Below are 16,676 nucleotides of genomic sequence, written 5' to 3'. Positions count from 1 at the left end.
TTGGTATTCCCTTTTCTGTACTTTAGATTTACGGTTTTGTTAATTTAGCTGCTGTGTCTCGTATCCGACTATTGGCGACCCCATAGCCTGTTATGGTTATTTTACGTTATACAACCTTAGCAGTCCCTATCTTAAACTCCTAGTTTCTCCTTTATCTCCCCGTTTAAGATCTTGTTGTATATATATGCTTGTATGCATAAAGTAGGACTTCCCTGGTGGCTCAGACGGTAAAGTGTCTGTCTACAATGCGGAAGACCTGGGTTCGATCCCCGGGTTGGGAAGATTTCCTGGAGAAGGAAATGGCAACCCTTTCCAGTACTCTTGCCTGGAAAATCCCATGGACGGAGGAGCTTGGTGCAGGCCGCTCACTGTCCATGGGGTCGCAAAGAGTCGGGCACGACTGAGCGACTTCACTTTCATGCATAAAGTTTATTGTGGACAAAAATTATTGCCCTCCGCTTAAGTAAACAGAATGTAGCCCACCTTCAGGCCACCCGAAACTGCAGCTGCGTCTAAGTGTGCCTGAGGGGACTTAAGGATGTAGGAAACAGGCTACTGGCCCTAGATAGTTAAAGAGACTTATGTGAGTCTGGACTCTAGCGTCTTCGCATTTAGAGAGAAGTACTAAAATTATTAGCTTGAGGTGTCTTTTTTCGTGATTAGCAGTAGTTTTGATACTTGATTTCTTTTTCCCCCCAGCCCAAACTCCTGTATATCCTAGGTCCTCCCTTACCTCTTCAGGGTAGTTCTGAGAGTCTGTCTCCTGAGCTATGGTCCTAAGTAAGGTCACCAAATAGAAATTATAAATTTTAAGTTGTGCATTTTTTTCAGCTGACAATTATATATAATGTAAATAACACATGTGCTCATGGTAAAAAGTACTGTCTATACCAACACTTACATACTGTTGACTAAAGAAAAATGCACTGTTGCTGGGTCATTTGGTAAGAGTATGTTTACTTTTGTAAGAAACCACCAAAAAGTGGCTGGTAGTTTTGCCTTCCAAAATGAGAGTTTGCATTGTTCCACAATTGGCATTGTCATTTTTCCAGATTTTGGACACACAGATATATAGTAGTATCTGGCTTTAGTTTGCATTTCCCATTGACGCATGATGTAGAGCATCTTTTCACAAGCTTACTTGCCATCTATATATCTTCTTAGGTATCTTTTAAGGTCTTCGGACCATTTGTTTTTTAATTGAGATAAAAAACTATTTTATTCATTTTTATTTGTTGATGGTGCTGGGAGGCATGTGGGATCTTAGTTCCCTGACCAGGGATTGAACCTGCACCTTCTGCATTGGAAACTGGAGCCTTAACCACTGGACCTCCAGGGGAGTCCCCTTTTTTTATTGCGTTTTAAGTGTTCTTTGTGTATTTTGGATAGCAGCCCTTATCAGATGTGCCTTTTGCAAATATTTTCTCCTCATCTGTGGCTTATCTTCTCATTCGTTCTCTCTTTTTAAAAATCATGATCAGTGTTTTATTTATATTGATGTTGGGATGTGTTTAAAATCTATGATCAATAATAATAATATCAATGATATTATTAATAAGAAATTTCTTTTCTCCCTATGATCTCACGTTATAAGTTTCTCCTAGTTTTAGGATGATGCCCTTCAGAATATGGAAAGCTTGGACTGGTTGAAGCTTGTCTTAGTTCTCACATTGACTGCTTTTCCTGCTGCCTGCTTTTTCTGTCAGTCTTCTGTAAACATTGCCCTTGTGTCTCCTTTCCAAGTTCTCTTTCCTTCTCTTTGTAATGGTCCTCCCCATTGACTGCACTTGGCTTCTCAGATTAAGGAGGAGAGAGAGAGACAACACTGAAACTGGAAGAGCAGCTGCTGGTTTTCTGTGTTTTATTCTTTTGATCGCAGTTCACTTTTATTTTTCAACAAAAAGTCTCGTGTTCATTACTGAGCCAAAGCACTGATGCAGAAACACTGACATGACAAAAATCATAAATCATTTTCCTAGTAAAACACATCCAGCTATTCATATAGTATTGATTTTTCAGAGTGATATGATAAGATGCAGGTGCTCTTGGCACAGTATGAATATGTGTGCCACCTCATGTGCAGGATGCCTTATAGATCCAGTTTGGTTCTTCTCCAGTGTCATCTTTTGTGTTTGCACCTGATTTTATTACCAGTTTTATTCAAATTCACTGGGGAATGGGACGATTCTACTTTTGTTTTTTGTCCAGGAATCACTTGATCATGAAAGTTTGTTGAGAAGATTTGGCTTGAAGCAAATGCCACAGTTCACTCCACCTCCACACCTTAGCTGTGCCATGTGGCATGTGGGATCTTAGTTTCCTGACAAGGGACCGAATCCACTACCCGACCTCTGCATTGGAAGCCTGAAGTCATAATCACTGGACTACTGGGAAAGTCCCCCCAAAGTCAGAATTGTTTTGACCCTTTTAGTTCTAATATCTGACTTTGCATCATAACTCATTTAAAAGACAAAAGGAGAAAGGAGTTGAGAGATTATCCTCAGTCATTCCTATACTTTAGTGATTTCAGACTGGGTGTAATTTTGCCCTGCAAGAGGTGTTTGGTGTTGCCTGGGAAAATTTCTGGTTGTCTTAAAAAGGTGTGGATGAGGGATATAAGTGCATCCAATGGATGGAGGTCAGGGATGCTGCAAGTATCCTGCCAATGCACGGGACAGGCCCTCATGAGTCATTCAGCCCAAAATGTCATCAATGCTAGATTTGAGAAACTCTGCTGTGACGTATCAGAGAAGGCAATGGCAACCCACTCCAGTACTCTTGCCTGGAAAATCCCATGGGCGCAGGAGCCTGGTAGGCTGCAGTCCATGGGGTCGCTAAGAGTCGGACACGACTGAGCGACTTCACTTTCACTTTTCAGTTTCATGCGTTGGAGAAGGAAATGGCAACCCACTCCAGTGTTCTTGCCTGGAGAATCCCAGGGACGGGGTAGCCTGATGGGCTGCCGTCTATGGGTTCGCACAGAGTCGGACACGACTGACGCAACTTAGCAGCAGCCAGCAGCAGCTGTGATGTATATTATATTCTTTGAGAAACAAAATCTCATAGTGAATGAAAGAATCTGAAAGTGAATGAAGATGAGTTGAATGTGAAAGTTTTTAAATGTGTTTGAAAATTAATAATTTTTGTATTCTAACTTTTAATTTAAAATTAAAAGACCTTGTCTGTCTTGTTTTCTACTGTGCCAAAATAGCATTTGGCCTCTAGTAGGTGCTTGATTCATATTTGCTGAAGGCATGTATTGTCTTAGCCTTAAATTTTTGCTATTTAAAAGAGTAACAGAGTACTTTACAGGTGTTATTTATTTATTTATTTATTTTAACTTTTTATTTTTACTTTATTTTACTTTATAATACTGTATACAGGTGTTATTTAACGTTCAGAAACATTCAGTGTGAAAATATGACTTTTTCATTTTATTGTGTTAAATTAGAAGTATGACCTTAAATTAGACCTCGGAAGGGAGTTAACTAACATTAATTATCAAGGATTTGCTTAAGTGTTTCAAATGGTGAGTGCTGATGAGAGACCTAAGTGCTTGCATTAATTTTGTATCTTGTGATAAAATGCAGACTCGTTAGATGTCTTTGTTCCTTAGTTTGCTATCTGTAAAATAGATTTAATCTTTTGCTCCTTCGGTACCTCCTGAAATTAATAGGGTATGTGAAACACTAATTTTCTTTAACGAAAAACACTTTAATCTCATAAATTTTAGTCTTATTTATTTGACATGTCAAAATAACAAAACATGTTTTTATGGTATACAACACTGGCAAAGTTCTGGGAAGAATATAAGCTAGCTTAAGACAAAGTCTCTACTCTGACGTTTCTTAAACTCTAAGAGATGTCTTCATCTTTCTGAACAATTCAGTTCAAAAGTGAAGCAAGGTAGCAGTCCCTGTGAGTAGAAACTACAGTGGCTTAGAGCTGTGCATAAAGAGCATTAGGAGAGTCAGAATGTCAGAGCATGAGTGGGGTAAAGAGAGTGTTCACATGAAGTGGGATTATTTATATCCCATAGGGCCAAGGAAGAGTACAGCTTACTGGACATTTTATATTGATAATAATTTATTTATTTTTAAAAGCATACTATTTATCCTATTACTATCCAATTTTCAACCCTGAAAAGTTAACTTTATAGATTTTATACTAAAAAGATAGGACCCAGATTATCACAAATGTGTTTTCCACTTCCAGTTTCAACATGTCCATGTGTTATATTTTTTCCTGTCATTTCCATTGATAGGGGCTTCTTCTTTGTTCCTAAGTCATTTCAGTCATGTCTGACCCTTTGTGACCTTATGGACTGTAGCCTGCCAGGCTTCTCTATCCATGGAATTTTCCAGGCAAGAATATTGGAGTGGGTTGCCATGCCCTCCTCTAGGGGATCTTCCCAACTTTGAGATTGAACCTGCATTTCTTATGTCTCCTGTATTGGCAGGCTGGTTCTTTACCACTAGCACCATGTGAGAAACTCCTCTTCTTTGTTGGGGTTACCTAATTTCTCATTTGGAGACATTCTAGCACTTTTTAATCTTCAGTTTTTCTGATATTTCATTCTTAGTTTCCTAGGTATGAATCTTCTTGCATTTTCATTATGTTGGTCATTTACTCCTCATCCAGGACAATATCCTTTGAGCTTAAAAGTTAGGCTGTTTCTGCTTTTTTTCTGTTTCATCAATTATCATGTTTCATTTGTTTCCATCTTTCAGAAATTTGTTGTATGTGTTTGTCCACAGATGGTCCTCTGTTCCATTCTCTTTTTCATTGTAATTTTATGGCAGTCTATTCTTTACTGTTATTTAGAGGGATTGATCTACAAGGAACGAAGATAGATAGATACTGTTAATGGACTAACTTGAGTTACTGGAAGCCCAGATAGTATGATTTTGATTACGGAAGAGGTGTAGGGGGAGATAGAGGAGTGGGAAGAGGAAGAAGACGATAAAAAAAATCCAGGGTAAGGAAATAATATAAAAAAGGTTTGGAAACAGAGGATGTGAGCCAAGTTGTTTTTCACTTGATCCAGAAGAATTACTCTTTATAGTATTATAGTAGGCAGTCAGCAGATACTTGCTGAATGGATAAATGAAGAACTTAACTTTTTACCAAACTGATGATTTACTTTTCTTTCAGGATCATCTCAAAAATGACTATAGAAGAAGATTTTGCCGACCTTCCAGGTGATCTGTATACTTAAGCTTTTAAGATGATTTTTATTCCCATCTTGAGAAAGTGGAATTTTTAAATGCAGAAAGGAAAAACTATTAACCTCTGACTAAAATAATGATTTATATGCTCATTGGTTAAGTATAATCATCTTAGTTATTTTATATTAACAGAGAAATATTAGTGCAAACAGTGCATTGGCTAAATGGCAGTCATAAAAGAAATTCGCCTGATGAGTGATGGATCAGGAAGCAGCAGTTTCAGTTTTGACTGAATGACAGCTACGGATAAAGCACTCTAGGCTTTGAATGGTACTAACAGAGAGGTGCAGTTTATTCTGTGGGGCTGAGAAAGAGACAAGGTGGGTGTGGTGGCAGAACTGTTCAGCACCTTGACTCTTGTGGGCATAACTGAATCTTCAAATGTGAAAAATTGCATAGAACTTAGTACATACACGAACATAAACATGCAAATGAGCACAGGTAGAACTAGAAAAATGTGAATAAAATTGGTGATTCTGTCAATATCCATATCATGGTTTTGATAATATTTTGTATTAGGTGAACTGTTCCTATTGAAGGAAACTGGATAAAGTAAACAGGAGATCTCTTTTATATTATTTTTATAACTGCATGTGAATCTAAAATTATATCAATATAATTTTTAATTAAAAAATTATATTGATTCATTAGTTCCTTCAGATTAAGGGTATTGAATCAAAAGTGCATTTGAAATGTAGGGAAGACTATGTTACTTGGAGCTGTTAGCACTTGTGACTATAGAGTCTTTATTAAAGAAGCATTTCAGGAATGATTAGTTCTTAGTTCAGTCGCTCAGTCATGTCCGACTCTTTGCGACCCCATGAGTCGCAGCATGCCAGGCCTCCCTGTCCTGTCACCAACTCCTGGAGTTCACTCAGACTCACGTCCATCGAGTCAGTGATGCCATCCAGCCGTCTCATCCTCGGTTGTCCTCTTCTCCTCCTGCCCCCAATCCCTCCCAGCATCAGAGTCTTTTCCAATGAGTCAACTCTTTGCATGAGGTGGTCAAAGTACTGGAGTTTCAGCTTTAGCATCATTCCTTCCAAAGAAATCCTAGGACTGATCTCCTTTAGAATGGACTGGTTGGATCTCCTTGCAGTCCAAGGGACTCTCAAGAGTCTTCTCCAACACCACAGTTCAAAAGCATCAATTCTTCGGCGTTCAGCCTTCTTCACAGTCCAACTCTCACATCCATACATGACCACAGGAAAAACCATAGCCTTTGTTCAAAAAAGTTTTATGTTCTTTGTTAGGTACAGCAGTAGTCTAAAACAGCTTTAGACATGGCTATTCAATCAGGGAATATAATTGTTAATGTAGACAATAAATACTGCTTCGTATACTTTTTGGGAACTCTTGGTCTCTCAAATACTTGTTTTATCCTCAGATTTTAATGGTGATATTTTTCTCATGAAGTAAAAATGAGCATTTTGTAATAAGGAAATACGGAATTTTCAAGATAGATGTTAATAATTAGCAAATACCTTTTAGAAATGATACATTAACATTTTCTGTTCTTTGTTTCTTACTAGGGCACCTGACATTAATACAGAGCAAGGCCAGAATATACTGGAAGTCTTACTAGACTGTTCTGAAGAAAAAAGTAAGGTTTCACTTTGTGGATTGGGATGGCTGAAATATAAATTTGTCCATTGACATCAAATTCAGCAAATATGTTCTAGCATTTCAGTATATATTCTCCCAGGAATTTTGAGTACATGTGCAGTCCTTCATATACCTTCTGGTATACTGAAGATGTGTGTTAGTTGTTCAGTCATATCCAGCTGTTTGCGACCTCATGGCTTATAGCCTGCCAGGCTCCTCCATCCATGGGGTTTTCCCAGCAGGAATACTGGAGTGGGTTGCCATTTCCTTCTCCATAATGAAGATAGTACTGGCAAAAATGAGAATAATTTGTTATTCCCTTTAGTTCACACTAGATTCCTATAGTCTGGAATTCTGCAAATAATTATTATACACTAGAGGAAGTATCTTATTAATGGAAATAATGTGCAGAATTCTTGAGATCTCTGAAGAGCTTGTAATAACATTTGGTGATTTGCACCCCTTCCTAAAGAAAAGATATATTATGGCAAGTTTTAGGAAACTTTTCTAAGTGCTGATTAATATCAGAAGGGATTGGAATAAAAGCCAACCAAAACAAACAAACAAAGCAAAACAAAAAAAAGCCAACCAAAGAAAAGCACACATAGTGGAAAGGTATCTCTTCTTTTTAAGTTCTGAAAGATGAATTGGCACATACTTCTTTCGAAATCTTGTCTGTCTTTTTCAGTTCCTGATGCCTTCTGGGTACATTTGAATATTGAGTTGATGTCTGTACTTCAGTTAAACTAATTGTGCTTAAAAGAATCAAAAGAATTCTTCATGTATAATATAGGGCTTCTTTTAATTTTAACCAAAAATTTTTATACGTTTAAATTTTTTTTGACTTTTTAGGTCTTGCCAGTGATGTTAGTAAAAATGCCACAAAATCAGTGCTTTATTCAACACCTAAAACAAAAGATATTTGTGTTCAGTCATCAAGCAAAGAGGTAGGTCTAAAAGGAGAGCTTCATGAGTAAAGCTCAATACACAAAATTAGATACATTTTAGTTGTTTGTAAGTCTTATTCTTTAAAAGGAATCCTATATTTTCATTGAGTTTACATGAAATTTAGAGATATTTTATGAAAATTTTGGTCCTACGTTTCCTGTGGTTGGAATTGGAGGTCTGGGAATTAGAATCATCAAATTATAACACAATTATTTTTCACTCTTACTGAAGGCAGTTTATTGCTAAACAGGGAAATCAGTCTTTCATTCATTATATATCTTAACAGGATACATTGGCCTAACTCTACAAAACAGCCGCCTTTGAAATAGAGATTTTGAAGCTAATGATTGAGGACAAATTATTCAAAAGCACAGTAGTAATTGAAGAGAAAAATTGTATATAGAAATACATTGTAGATTGTGCTTTGCCTGTTGCCCTTCACAGATAGTTCATTTTTTACAAATTGAAGGTTTTTGGTAACCCTGTGTCAAGCAAGTCTCTCTGCTGTTTTTTCTGACAGCATTTGTTTGCTTCATGTCTCTATGTCATGTTTTGGTAATTTCTCACTATATTTCAAACATTTTTATTATTATATTTGTCATGATCTATGTATGATCAGAGACCTTTGAAGTTACTGTTGCAAAAAAATTATGACTTCTAGAAGGCTCAGACAATGGTTAGCATTTTTTAGCAATAAAATATTTTTTAAGGTATGCAAATTTTTTTAGACATAATGCTGTTGCACACTTACTGTACTACATTGATATTGAAGTCACTCAGTCGTGTCCAACTCTTTGAGACCCCATGGACTGTAGCCTACCAGGCTCCTCCCTCCATGGAATTTTCCAGGCAAGAATACTGGAGTTGGTTGCCATTTCCTTCTCCAAACTGTACTACAGTTTAGTGGAAACAGTTTTTATATACACTGGGAAATCAAAAAATTGATGTGCCTTGCTTTATTGTAGTACTCTCTTTATTGGGGTGGTCTGAAATGGAATTTGCAGTATCTGAGAGGAAGACCTGTAATGCTAGAAATAACATTCACTAGAAACTTGTATAAACAAATAGTTAACCACATATAGCCTTTTGGTTCTAAGGAATGAAGACATCCATTGTTGTCATAATTGAGAGACTTTTTTTAATGTGATAAATTATATTAATTTTTGACAGTTAAATCAACTAAGTTTCCTGGGATAATCTTGGCTTGGTCATGAAGTATTAACTTGTTCTGATTTGGTTTGCTAATATTTTAAGATGATTGCATCTGTGTTCATGAGCAATATTTTATTTTTCTTTTCTCAAAATGTTCTTGTGGGGCTTTGATATCAAGGGTAGAGGTTCTACTTTCAGGTGTGATGTAACAGATTGCAGTAGGTCAATGCTTCTGCTGCAACAGCTAGTTTAAAAAAAGAATAAAATGCAAAAGAACTGATGTTTTTTAGAGACATGGGAGTTGTGGAAGCAACAAGGACTAGATGAACTAAAAAAGAAAGTGAAATCCTTAGAACAGGAGTTGGTGATTGTTAGTCATTTTCTTCCCTGAGAGTATTTGCTGATTTGGGGCAAAAACTGAAGATTTTAGATTGGCCCAAACAGAGTGAGTCCACTGAGGGAAAGCAGAGCTTTTGACACTTGTGCAGGGATGGCATGACATATTGGAATCCTGGAGGTTCCCCAAAAGGATAACTTTGTTGTTGTTCAGTCACTAAGCCATGTCTGACACTTTGCAATCCCATGGACTGGAGCCCACTACACTCCTTTGTCCATGGGGTTCTGGCAAGAATACTGGGGTGGGTTGCCATTTCCTTCTCCAGGGGATCTTTCCAGACCAAGGATCAAACCTGCATCTCCTGCATTGGCAGATGGGTTCTTTACCACTGTACCACCTGATAAGCCCTAGCTTGGAGAGAGAATTTTATTTTTTTTTTTGGAGAGGTAATTTTAATTTAACATTGTCCATTGTGTGTGCTAGTCACTCAGTTGGGTCCTACTCTTTGCAACTCCATGGACTGTATCCCTCCAGACCCCTCTGTCCATGGAATTCTCTGTCCATGGGTAATATTTGCCTCGGTATATTTTAAAAGGTAAAAATGCTTAAGGTAGTACATATGTTGTCTTGGTGGGACAAGGTCAAGAGTGGTAGCCAAGAATACTGGAGTGGGTAGCCATTCCCTTCTTTAGGGGATCTTCTGATTCAGGGATTGAACTCGGGTCTCCTGCATTGCAGGCAGATTCTTTACCGTCTCAGTCAAATGCTTACACTAGGACCTTTGTCAAATGTTCCAGTGGTCCTTATTGGTCTCCTCACATTTAGGAGTGTAAAACTAAAATGGTAATTGGAAACTCTGCATACTTAAGAGTCGTACATTTTTAGATTTTGCTGTAGTGTGATCTGTATGTCCACGTCATTGTGAAAAGCTTCTTGTTAATATCTGCAGGCTTTCTTCTCTTGACTTGATAAGTTTTTCTGACAAAGAAATCTCCTGCTCGGGTGTTTGATTTTAACAGTGAGTGTTCTCAGCCTAGTGGGGGCAAGGAGGAAGATGGATTTTGAATACTTCTACTTAATGTCTCTATTTTCAGTGTATTAGTCTTACCTTCAGTTTCTGATCTTCATGTCTCTGATCTCACAGTCTTCTGCACCTTGCTTTTTGTTTTGTTTTGTTTTGTTTAACATAATCATTCATGTTGCTGTACTTTATTCATTTCTCTTGTATTTGTGATGTTAAATGCCTATATGGCAATTTATTTGTCTAATCTTCTTTAGGTTTTTAAAAGCTATTCATTGTTTCTATGATAGATTATATGAATTTGGTTTCTACAGTGTTATTTATGTATGCAACTTTACCAGCCCGTTTCATGTTTTACAATTTTTTTTCAATTTTAAAACAAATATGTTTAATCAAAATTGGTAATTAAATAGAGTAGATCTAATGCTGTATCTCTTTTAGACTCAGAGCCCAAAGTCACATCCAAAGTCAGGTCCAGTTTCTTCAAGGAAGAAAGAAGCCCCTCTGCAGTTAACTGTAGAACTAAATGAAGCTGTCAGCAAATCAGGTTGGTAGCATCCCCATGGGTAATACTTGCCTTGGTATATTTTAAAAGGTAAAAGTACTTTAGGTAGCACATATGTTGTCTTGGTGGGACAAGGTCAGGGTCAGCCTAGACAGAATTGTGAAATAGATGAAGTTGTTTTTGAGTCTCTCTCAAGTCCATTGTTGGTGTGTGTGTATGTGTGTGTGTGTGTGTGTGTGTGTTTAACGTGAATAAGTTTTAAAATTTTTATTGAAATAAAGTTGATTTACAATGTTGCCAGGGTCCAGCCCCGGTGGATCCAGGGAATTCGAAGGGTGGACGGCGTTGGCGTGGAAAGACCTGTTTATTTATTAATATAAGATTAGATTAAGAAACTATAGTGTAGTAGGAAGACTAAGTGGAGGAAGAGGGCTGAATAGATTGGGTTACGCGGAAGACCAATAAAATTCCAGACAAGGAATTTGCACCATCTACGTTGGGCCACCGGCGCTCGCTTGAACATCTAAGGGTGCCTCGCCTTAAGCTCCCTTTCGCGTGGGTCTTAACAGCCAGGGCAAGTAAGTAGACCTGGCGAGCCTCCGCGCCCCAGGTGGAGATTGAGCCTGAAATTAAAGTAAAGAGCAGAGAGAGGGAAAGGGAGAGAAGAGAGAGAGAGACACGAGGGGAGCCAGATTCTCAAGAAACCAGGCCAAGAGACTAGTCCGAGAAACTGGTCCAATCCTTTATTGTTCAGAAGGCCTTTTATACTTTTGATAAAACATGGAGATCAATGGGTAATGTAAAATTATGTAGCGTTCGCAACCCAGACTCTTTCTGTATATCATTTTGTATACAAAAGGTCTCAGGTGATTTACATTATCTTCTGGCCAAGAGGCTTGTTAACACTTTTTGGCTCTCTTCCTTAATGAATGTTAATTTTATTTCCCCTGAAGTGTTTTTTCTTTAATCTACATCTCCTTAAAGCGCTAAAGTTACATCTCTATAGAACAAAGGTGCAGTGGGTTATAACAAAGAAGGTACTTAACTCAAAGATCTAATGTTGCTAATACCAGGTCTACTACTTGTTTTTCTATATACCAACTATATCTAAAAATAAAGGATATGAAAATTTGGTAGCAAGCATTGACTCAACAAATGAAACTTTTAATCAGTCCTATCCTAAAGATTTTGACTCCTCGGAAGCTCCTACATTCCTAGGATGTTTTAAGCTTCCTGTGCCTCCTGCGGTCAGGAGGCCTCAAACAATCACACGTGCAGCTGTACCAGTCCTGCAGGCAGGCTAAAAAGCCATCAGAGGGGTTTTTGGATTGAAACACTCAAATGCAGAAGACTAAAGCCCTGAATTGACTTTTTCCAGAGAATGTCAGAAGGGTGGAAAAGCAGAGCACAAAAACCGGCAGATTTTTGTTGGAGTACATGCTTAGGAATTTCCAGAGGGGCCCCTGAAGTCTGAGCACGCCTTGCGTATGTCAGCTTCCTTCCTCATGACCTTGTCACGGGCGGGATTCCTCACACTGGCTTCCGGCACAATGTTGTGTTTAATTTGTGCTGTACAGCAAAGTGACTGAGTTATACATATATACGTATATATATTCTTTTTAATATTCTTTTCCATTATGGTTTATCACAGGATAGACAGGATAGTTCCTTGTGCTCTACAGTAAGACCGTTATTCATCCATCCTGTATACAATAGTTTGCGTCTGCTAATCCCAAGATCCCTATCCTTCCCTTCCCAACCTCCCTTCCCCTTGGCAACTGCAAGTCTGTTCTCTATGAATCTGTTTCTGTTTCATAGATATATTCATTTATGTCATATTTTAAATTCCACATATAAGTGATATCACATAGTATTTGCCTTTCTCTTTCTGATTTACTTTGCTAAGGTGGACCTTAATCTCTAGGTCCATCCATTTACTACAAATGGAATTCTTTTTAATGGTTAAGTGATATTCCAGTGCACATGCACGTGTGCATGCGTGTGCGCCTGTGGGTGTGTGTGTGTGTGTGCAGATTGACTATATGTGGTTAGTATTCTTTTTCTGTCTCCTCCTTTTGTTCCATTTCTTTTAGTCAGTTATATGTGGTGCTGCTTTTTAAAGTGTTGTTTATATTTTTCAAGTTAGAAAAGTTCTTCATTTAGGGTAAGAGTCAAAGATTTAAAAGAAAAAACTAATCCTTATTTCCCTCATCTTGCTGAGGTAACCTTGAATCCTTCCGTATCTTCATTGGTGCTCCTTAATGAATACATATAGAAACGTGTGTGTTTATGTGTGCATGTGTACACACACTTGTGAGAGACTTTCACAATTTACTTTTTACCAGGAATGTTAAGAATGTACCTTTCACCTGATAGATTTTTATTCTACTTTTTTTTGCCAGTTTGATCAGTATTAAGTAATCTGTTATCTTAGTGTATTTCTGTGATTACCACTGAGTTTGAACACCTTTTTATAAGTTTACTGGCTGTTTGAATTTCTTTTTATCTTAGTTGTTTGTCCATGTGCTTTGCCCATTTGTTTCTCTGGTTTATCAGAAGTCTTTAAATTGAATATATGTAATTAAATATCTGTAATCTGTGTGGCAGGTATTTTTCCAAATGATCCCTTAACTATTACAGATTTTGGTTATAGTATCTTATATGGTAAGTAACATTTCTTATTTGACTTGTCAAATGTTGGATTTCTTTTTCCCATTTCCTATTTGTTAAAAGATTTGTTTTATCCTGAAAGTATATATAATACTTAGATTTTCATCTTAGCATCTTTATTCTTAAACTTTTAATCCGTCTGGATGTGTTTTGGTATATAATGTGACATAATGTTAAAATTTTATTAAATACTTTCTTCATGATGGTCATTTGTGCTAGGTGCATTCATTAGTTACTTGATCCATTCTCATCTCAATGGGCTACTTTTATCATATATTATTCAATAGGCTTTAAAAAAATAATTTTTATTTATTATTTTTGGCTATACTGGGTCCTCATTACTAGGTGCATGCTTTCTTTAGTTACACTAAGTGGGGGCTACTCTTCACTGTGGTGTGCAGACTGCTCCTTGCAGTGTCTTCTCTTGTTGCAGGGCACAGGCTCTACTGTGGTGCACTGGCTTAATTGCTCCATGGCATGTGGGTGTGTCCCCTGCATTGGCAGGTGGATTCTTATCCACTATACCACCAGGGAGGTCCCTCAATGTGCTTTTGAATTTTGGTTCATTTGTTTATTCTTAATGTCAATACTGCTTTAATAATAGTATTTTTACAGCAATATGGTGATATAAAGGTGTTTATAGTCACTATTTTGCCACTCTTAGAAGTTTTTACTTTCTATGAACTTTATTTATTGTTTACAGTAAAATTTTGTTATGATTTTCACTGAGGTTGGATTGATTTGTATAGGAATTTTCTGAAAATTCTAATTTTTCTATCATTTAGCTTTTCTATATACAAACATATATTTATGTCGTTCAAGCTACTATCACTAATGAACATAGATGCAAGAATCCTCAACAAAACTCTAGCAAACAGAATTCAACAACACATTAAAAAGCTCATATATGATGATTAAGTTGGGTTTATTCCAGGGATGCAAGGATGCTTCATTATATGCAAATCAATCAGTGTGATACACCATATTAACAAATTGAAAGAAAACACTACATGATCCTCTCAGTAGATGCAGAAAAAGCCTATGACAGAATTCATCACCCATTTATGATTAAAACTCTTCAAAAAATGGGCATAGAAGGAACCTCCCTCAACATCAGTTGAGTTAGTTCAGTCGCTCATTCATGTCCTGCTCCTTGAAACCCCATGAATCACAGCACGCCAGGCCTCCCTGTCCATTGCCAACTCCCGGAGTTCACCCAAATTCATGTGCATCGAGTCGATGGTGCCATCCAGCCATCTCATCCTCTGTCATTCCCTTCTCCTCCTGCCTCCAAGCCCGCCCAGCATCAGGGTCTTTTCCAGTGAGTCATGAGGTGGCCAAACTATTGCAAGGAGGCTGGTTGGATCTCCTTGCAGTCCAAGGGACTCTCAAGTGTCTTCTCCAACACCACACTTCAAAAGCATCAATTCTTCGGTGCTCAGCTTTCTTTATAGTCCAACTCTCACATCCATACATGACCACTGGAGAAACCATAGCTTTGAATAGACGGACCTTTGTTGGCAAACTAATATCTCTGCTTTTCAATATGCTATCTAGGTTGGTCATAACTTTACTTCCAAGGAGTAAGCGTCCTTTAATTTCATGGCTGAAATCACCATCTGCAGTGATTTTGGAGCCCCCCAGAATAAAGTCTGACACTGTTTCCACTGTTTCCCCATCTATTTCCCATGAAGTGATGGGACCAGATGCTGTGTTCTTAGTTTTCTGAATGTTGAGTTTTAAGTCAACTTTTTCACTCTCTTTTTTCACTTTAATCAAGAGGCTTTTTAGTTCCTCTTCACTTTCTACCATATGGGTGGTGTCATCTGCATATCGGAGGTTACTAATATTTCTCCCAGCATTCTTGATTCCAGATTGTGCTTTTGCTAACCCAGCGTTTCTCATGATGTACTTTGCATAGAAGTTGAATAAGCAGGGTGACATACAGCCTTGACGTACTCCTTTTCCTATTTGGAACCAGTCTGTTGTTCCATGTCCAGTTCTAACTATTGCTTCCTGACCTGCATATAGGTTTCTCAAGAGGCAGGTCAGGTGGTCTGGTATTCCCATCTCTTTCAGAATTTTCCACAGTTTATTGTGATCCACACAGTCAAAGGCTTTGGCATGGTCAATAAAGCAGAAATAGATGTTTTTCTGGAACTCTTGCTTTTTTGATGATTCAGCAGATGTTGGCAATTTGATCTCTAGTTCCTCTGCCTTTTCTAAAACCAGCTTGAACATCTGGAAGTTCACGGTTCACATATTACTGAAGCCTGGCTTGGAGAATTTTGAGCATTACTTTACTAGCATGTGAGATGAGTGCAATTGTGTGGTAGCTTGAGCATTCTTTGGCATTGCCTTTGTTTAGGATTGGAATGAAAACTGACCTTCTCCAATCCTGTGGCCACTGCTGAGTGTTCCAAATTTGCTGGCTTATTGAGTGCAGCACTTTCACAGCATCATCTTCCAGGATTTGAAATAGCTCAACTGGAATTCCATCACCTCCACTAGCTTTGTTCATAGTGATGCTTTCTAAGGCCCACTTGACTGCGCATTCCAAGATGTCTGGCTCTAGATGAGTGATCACATCATCATGATTATCTGGGTCGTGAAGATCTTTTTTGTACAGTTCTTCCATGTATTCTTGCCACCTCTTCTTAATATCTTCTGTTTCTGTTTAGATCCGTACCATTTCTGTCCTTTATCGAGCCCATCTTTGCATGAAATGTCCCCTTGGTGTCTCTAATTTTGTTGAAGAGATCTCTAGTCTTTCCCATTCTGTTGTTTTCCTGTATTTCTTTGCATTGATTGCTGAGGAAGCCTTTCTTATCTATCTCTCCTTGCTATTCTTTGGAACTCTTCATCTGAATACCTCAACATAGTAAAGGCCATATATGATAAGCCCACAGCAAACATTATTCTCAATGGTGAGAAACTGAAAGCATTCCTTCTGTGATCAGGAGCAAGACAAGGGTGTCCACTCTCACCACTGTTTTTCAACATAGTTTTGGAAGACATAGCTATGGCATTCAGAGAAGTAAAAGAAATAAAATAGTTCAGATTGGAAAAGAAGTAAAGCTCCTACTGTTTCCAGACGGTATGAATCTATACACAGAAAACTCTAAAGATACTGTCGGAAAGTTACTAGAGCTAATCACTGAACTTAGCAAAACTGTGGGATACAAAATCAGTACACAGAAATGACTTGCA

The 16,676-nt window shown here is 37.8% G+C and overlaps 1 protein-coding gene across 6 annotated transcripts in view; it reads left to right on the top strand.

Annotated features, from left to right (window-relative positions):
- CENPC (centromere protein C) overlaps positions 1–16,676 on the top strand; it is a 119,729-nt gene that overhangs the window by 24,733 nt on the left and 78,320 nt on the right. For 5 of the 6 annotated variants that reach the window (XM_060417150.1, XM_060417152.1, XM_060417151.1 and 2 more), the window contains 4 exons: positions 5,155–5,201; positions 6,761–6,831; positions 7,686–7,780; positions 10,733–10,838. In XM_060417150.1, the coding sequence (XP_060273133.1) occupies positions 5,155–5,201; positions 6,761–6,831; positions 7,686–7,780; positions 10,733–10,838 (319 nt within the window). The remainder of the gene's footprint in view (positions 1–5,154; positions 5,202–6,760; positions 6,832–7,685; positions 7,781–10,732; positions 10,839–16,676) is intronic. The other variant, XM_060417154.1, reaches the window with a different exon arrangement.

The sequence above is a fragment of the Ovis aries genome, chromosome 6 (genome assembly GCF_016772045.2).
Source record: "Ovis aries strain OAR_USU_Benz2616 breed Rambouillet chromosome 6, ARS-UI_Ramb_v3.0, whole genome shotgun sequence".
Classification (NCBI taxonomy): Eukaryota; Metazoa; Chordata; class Mammalia; order Artiodactyla; family Bovidae; genus Ovis; species Ovis aries.
Note: the sequence above shows the minus strand (reverse complement) of the source record. Positions and strands in the feature narration are given on the sequence as shown.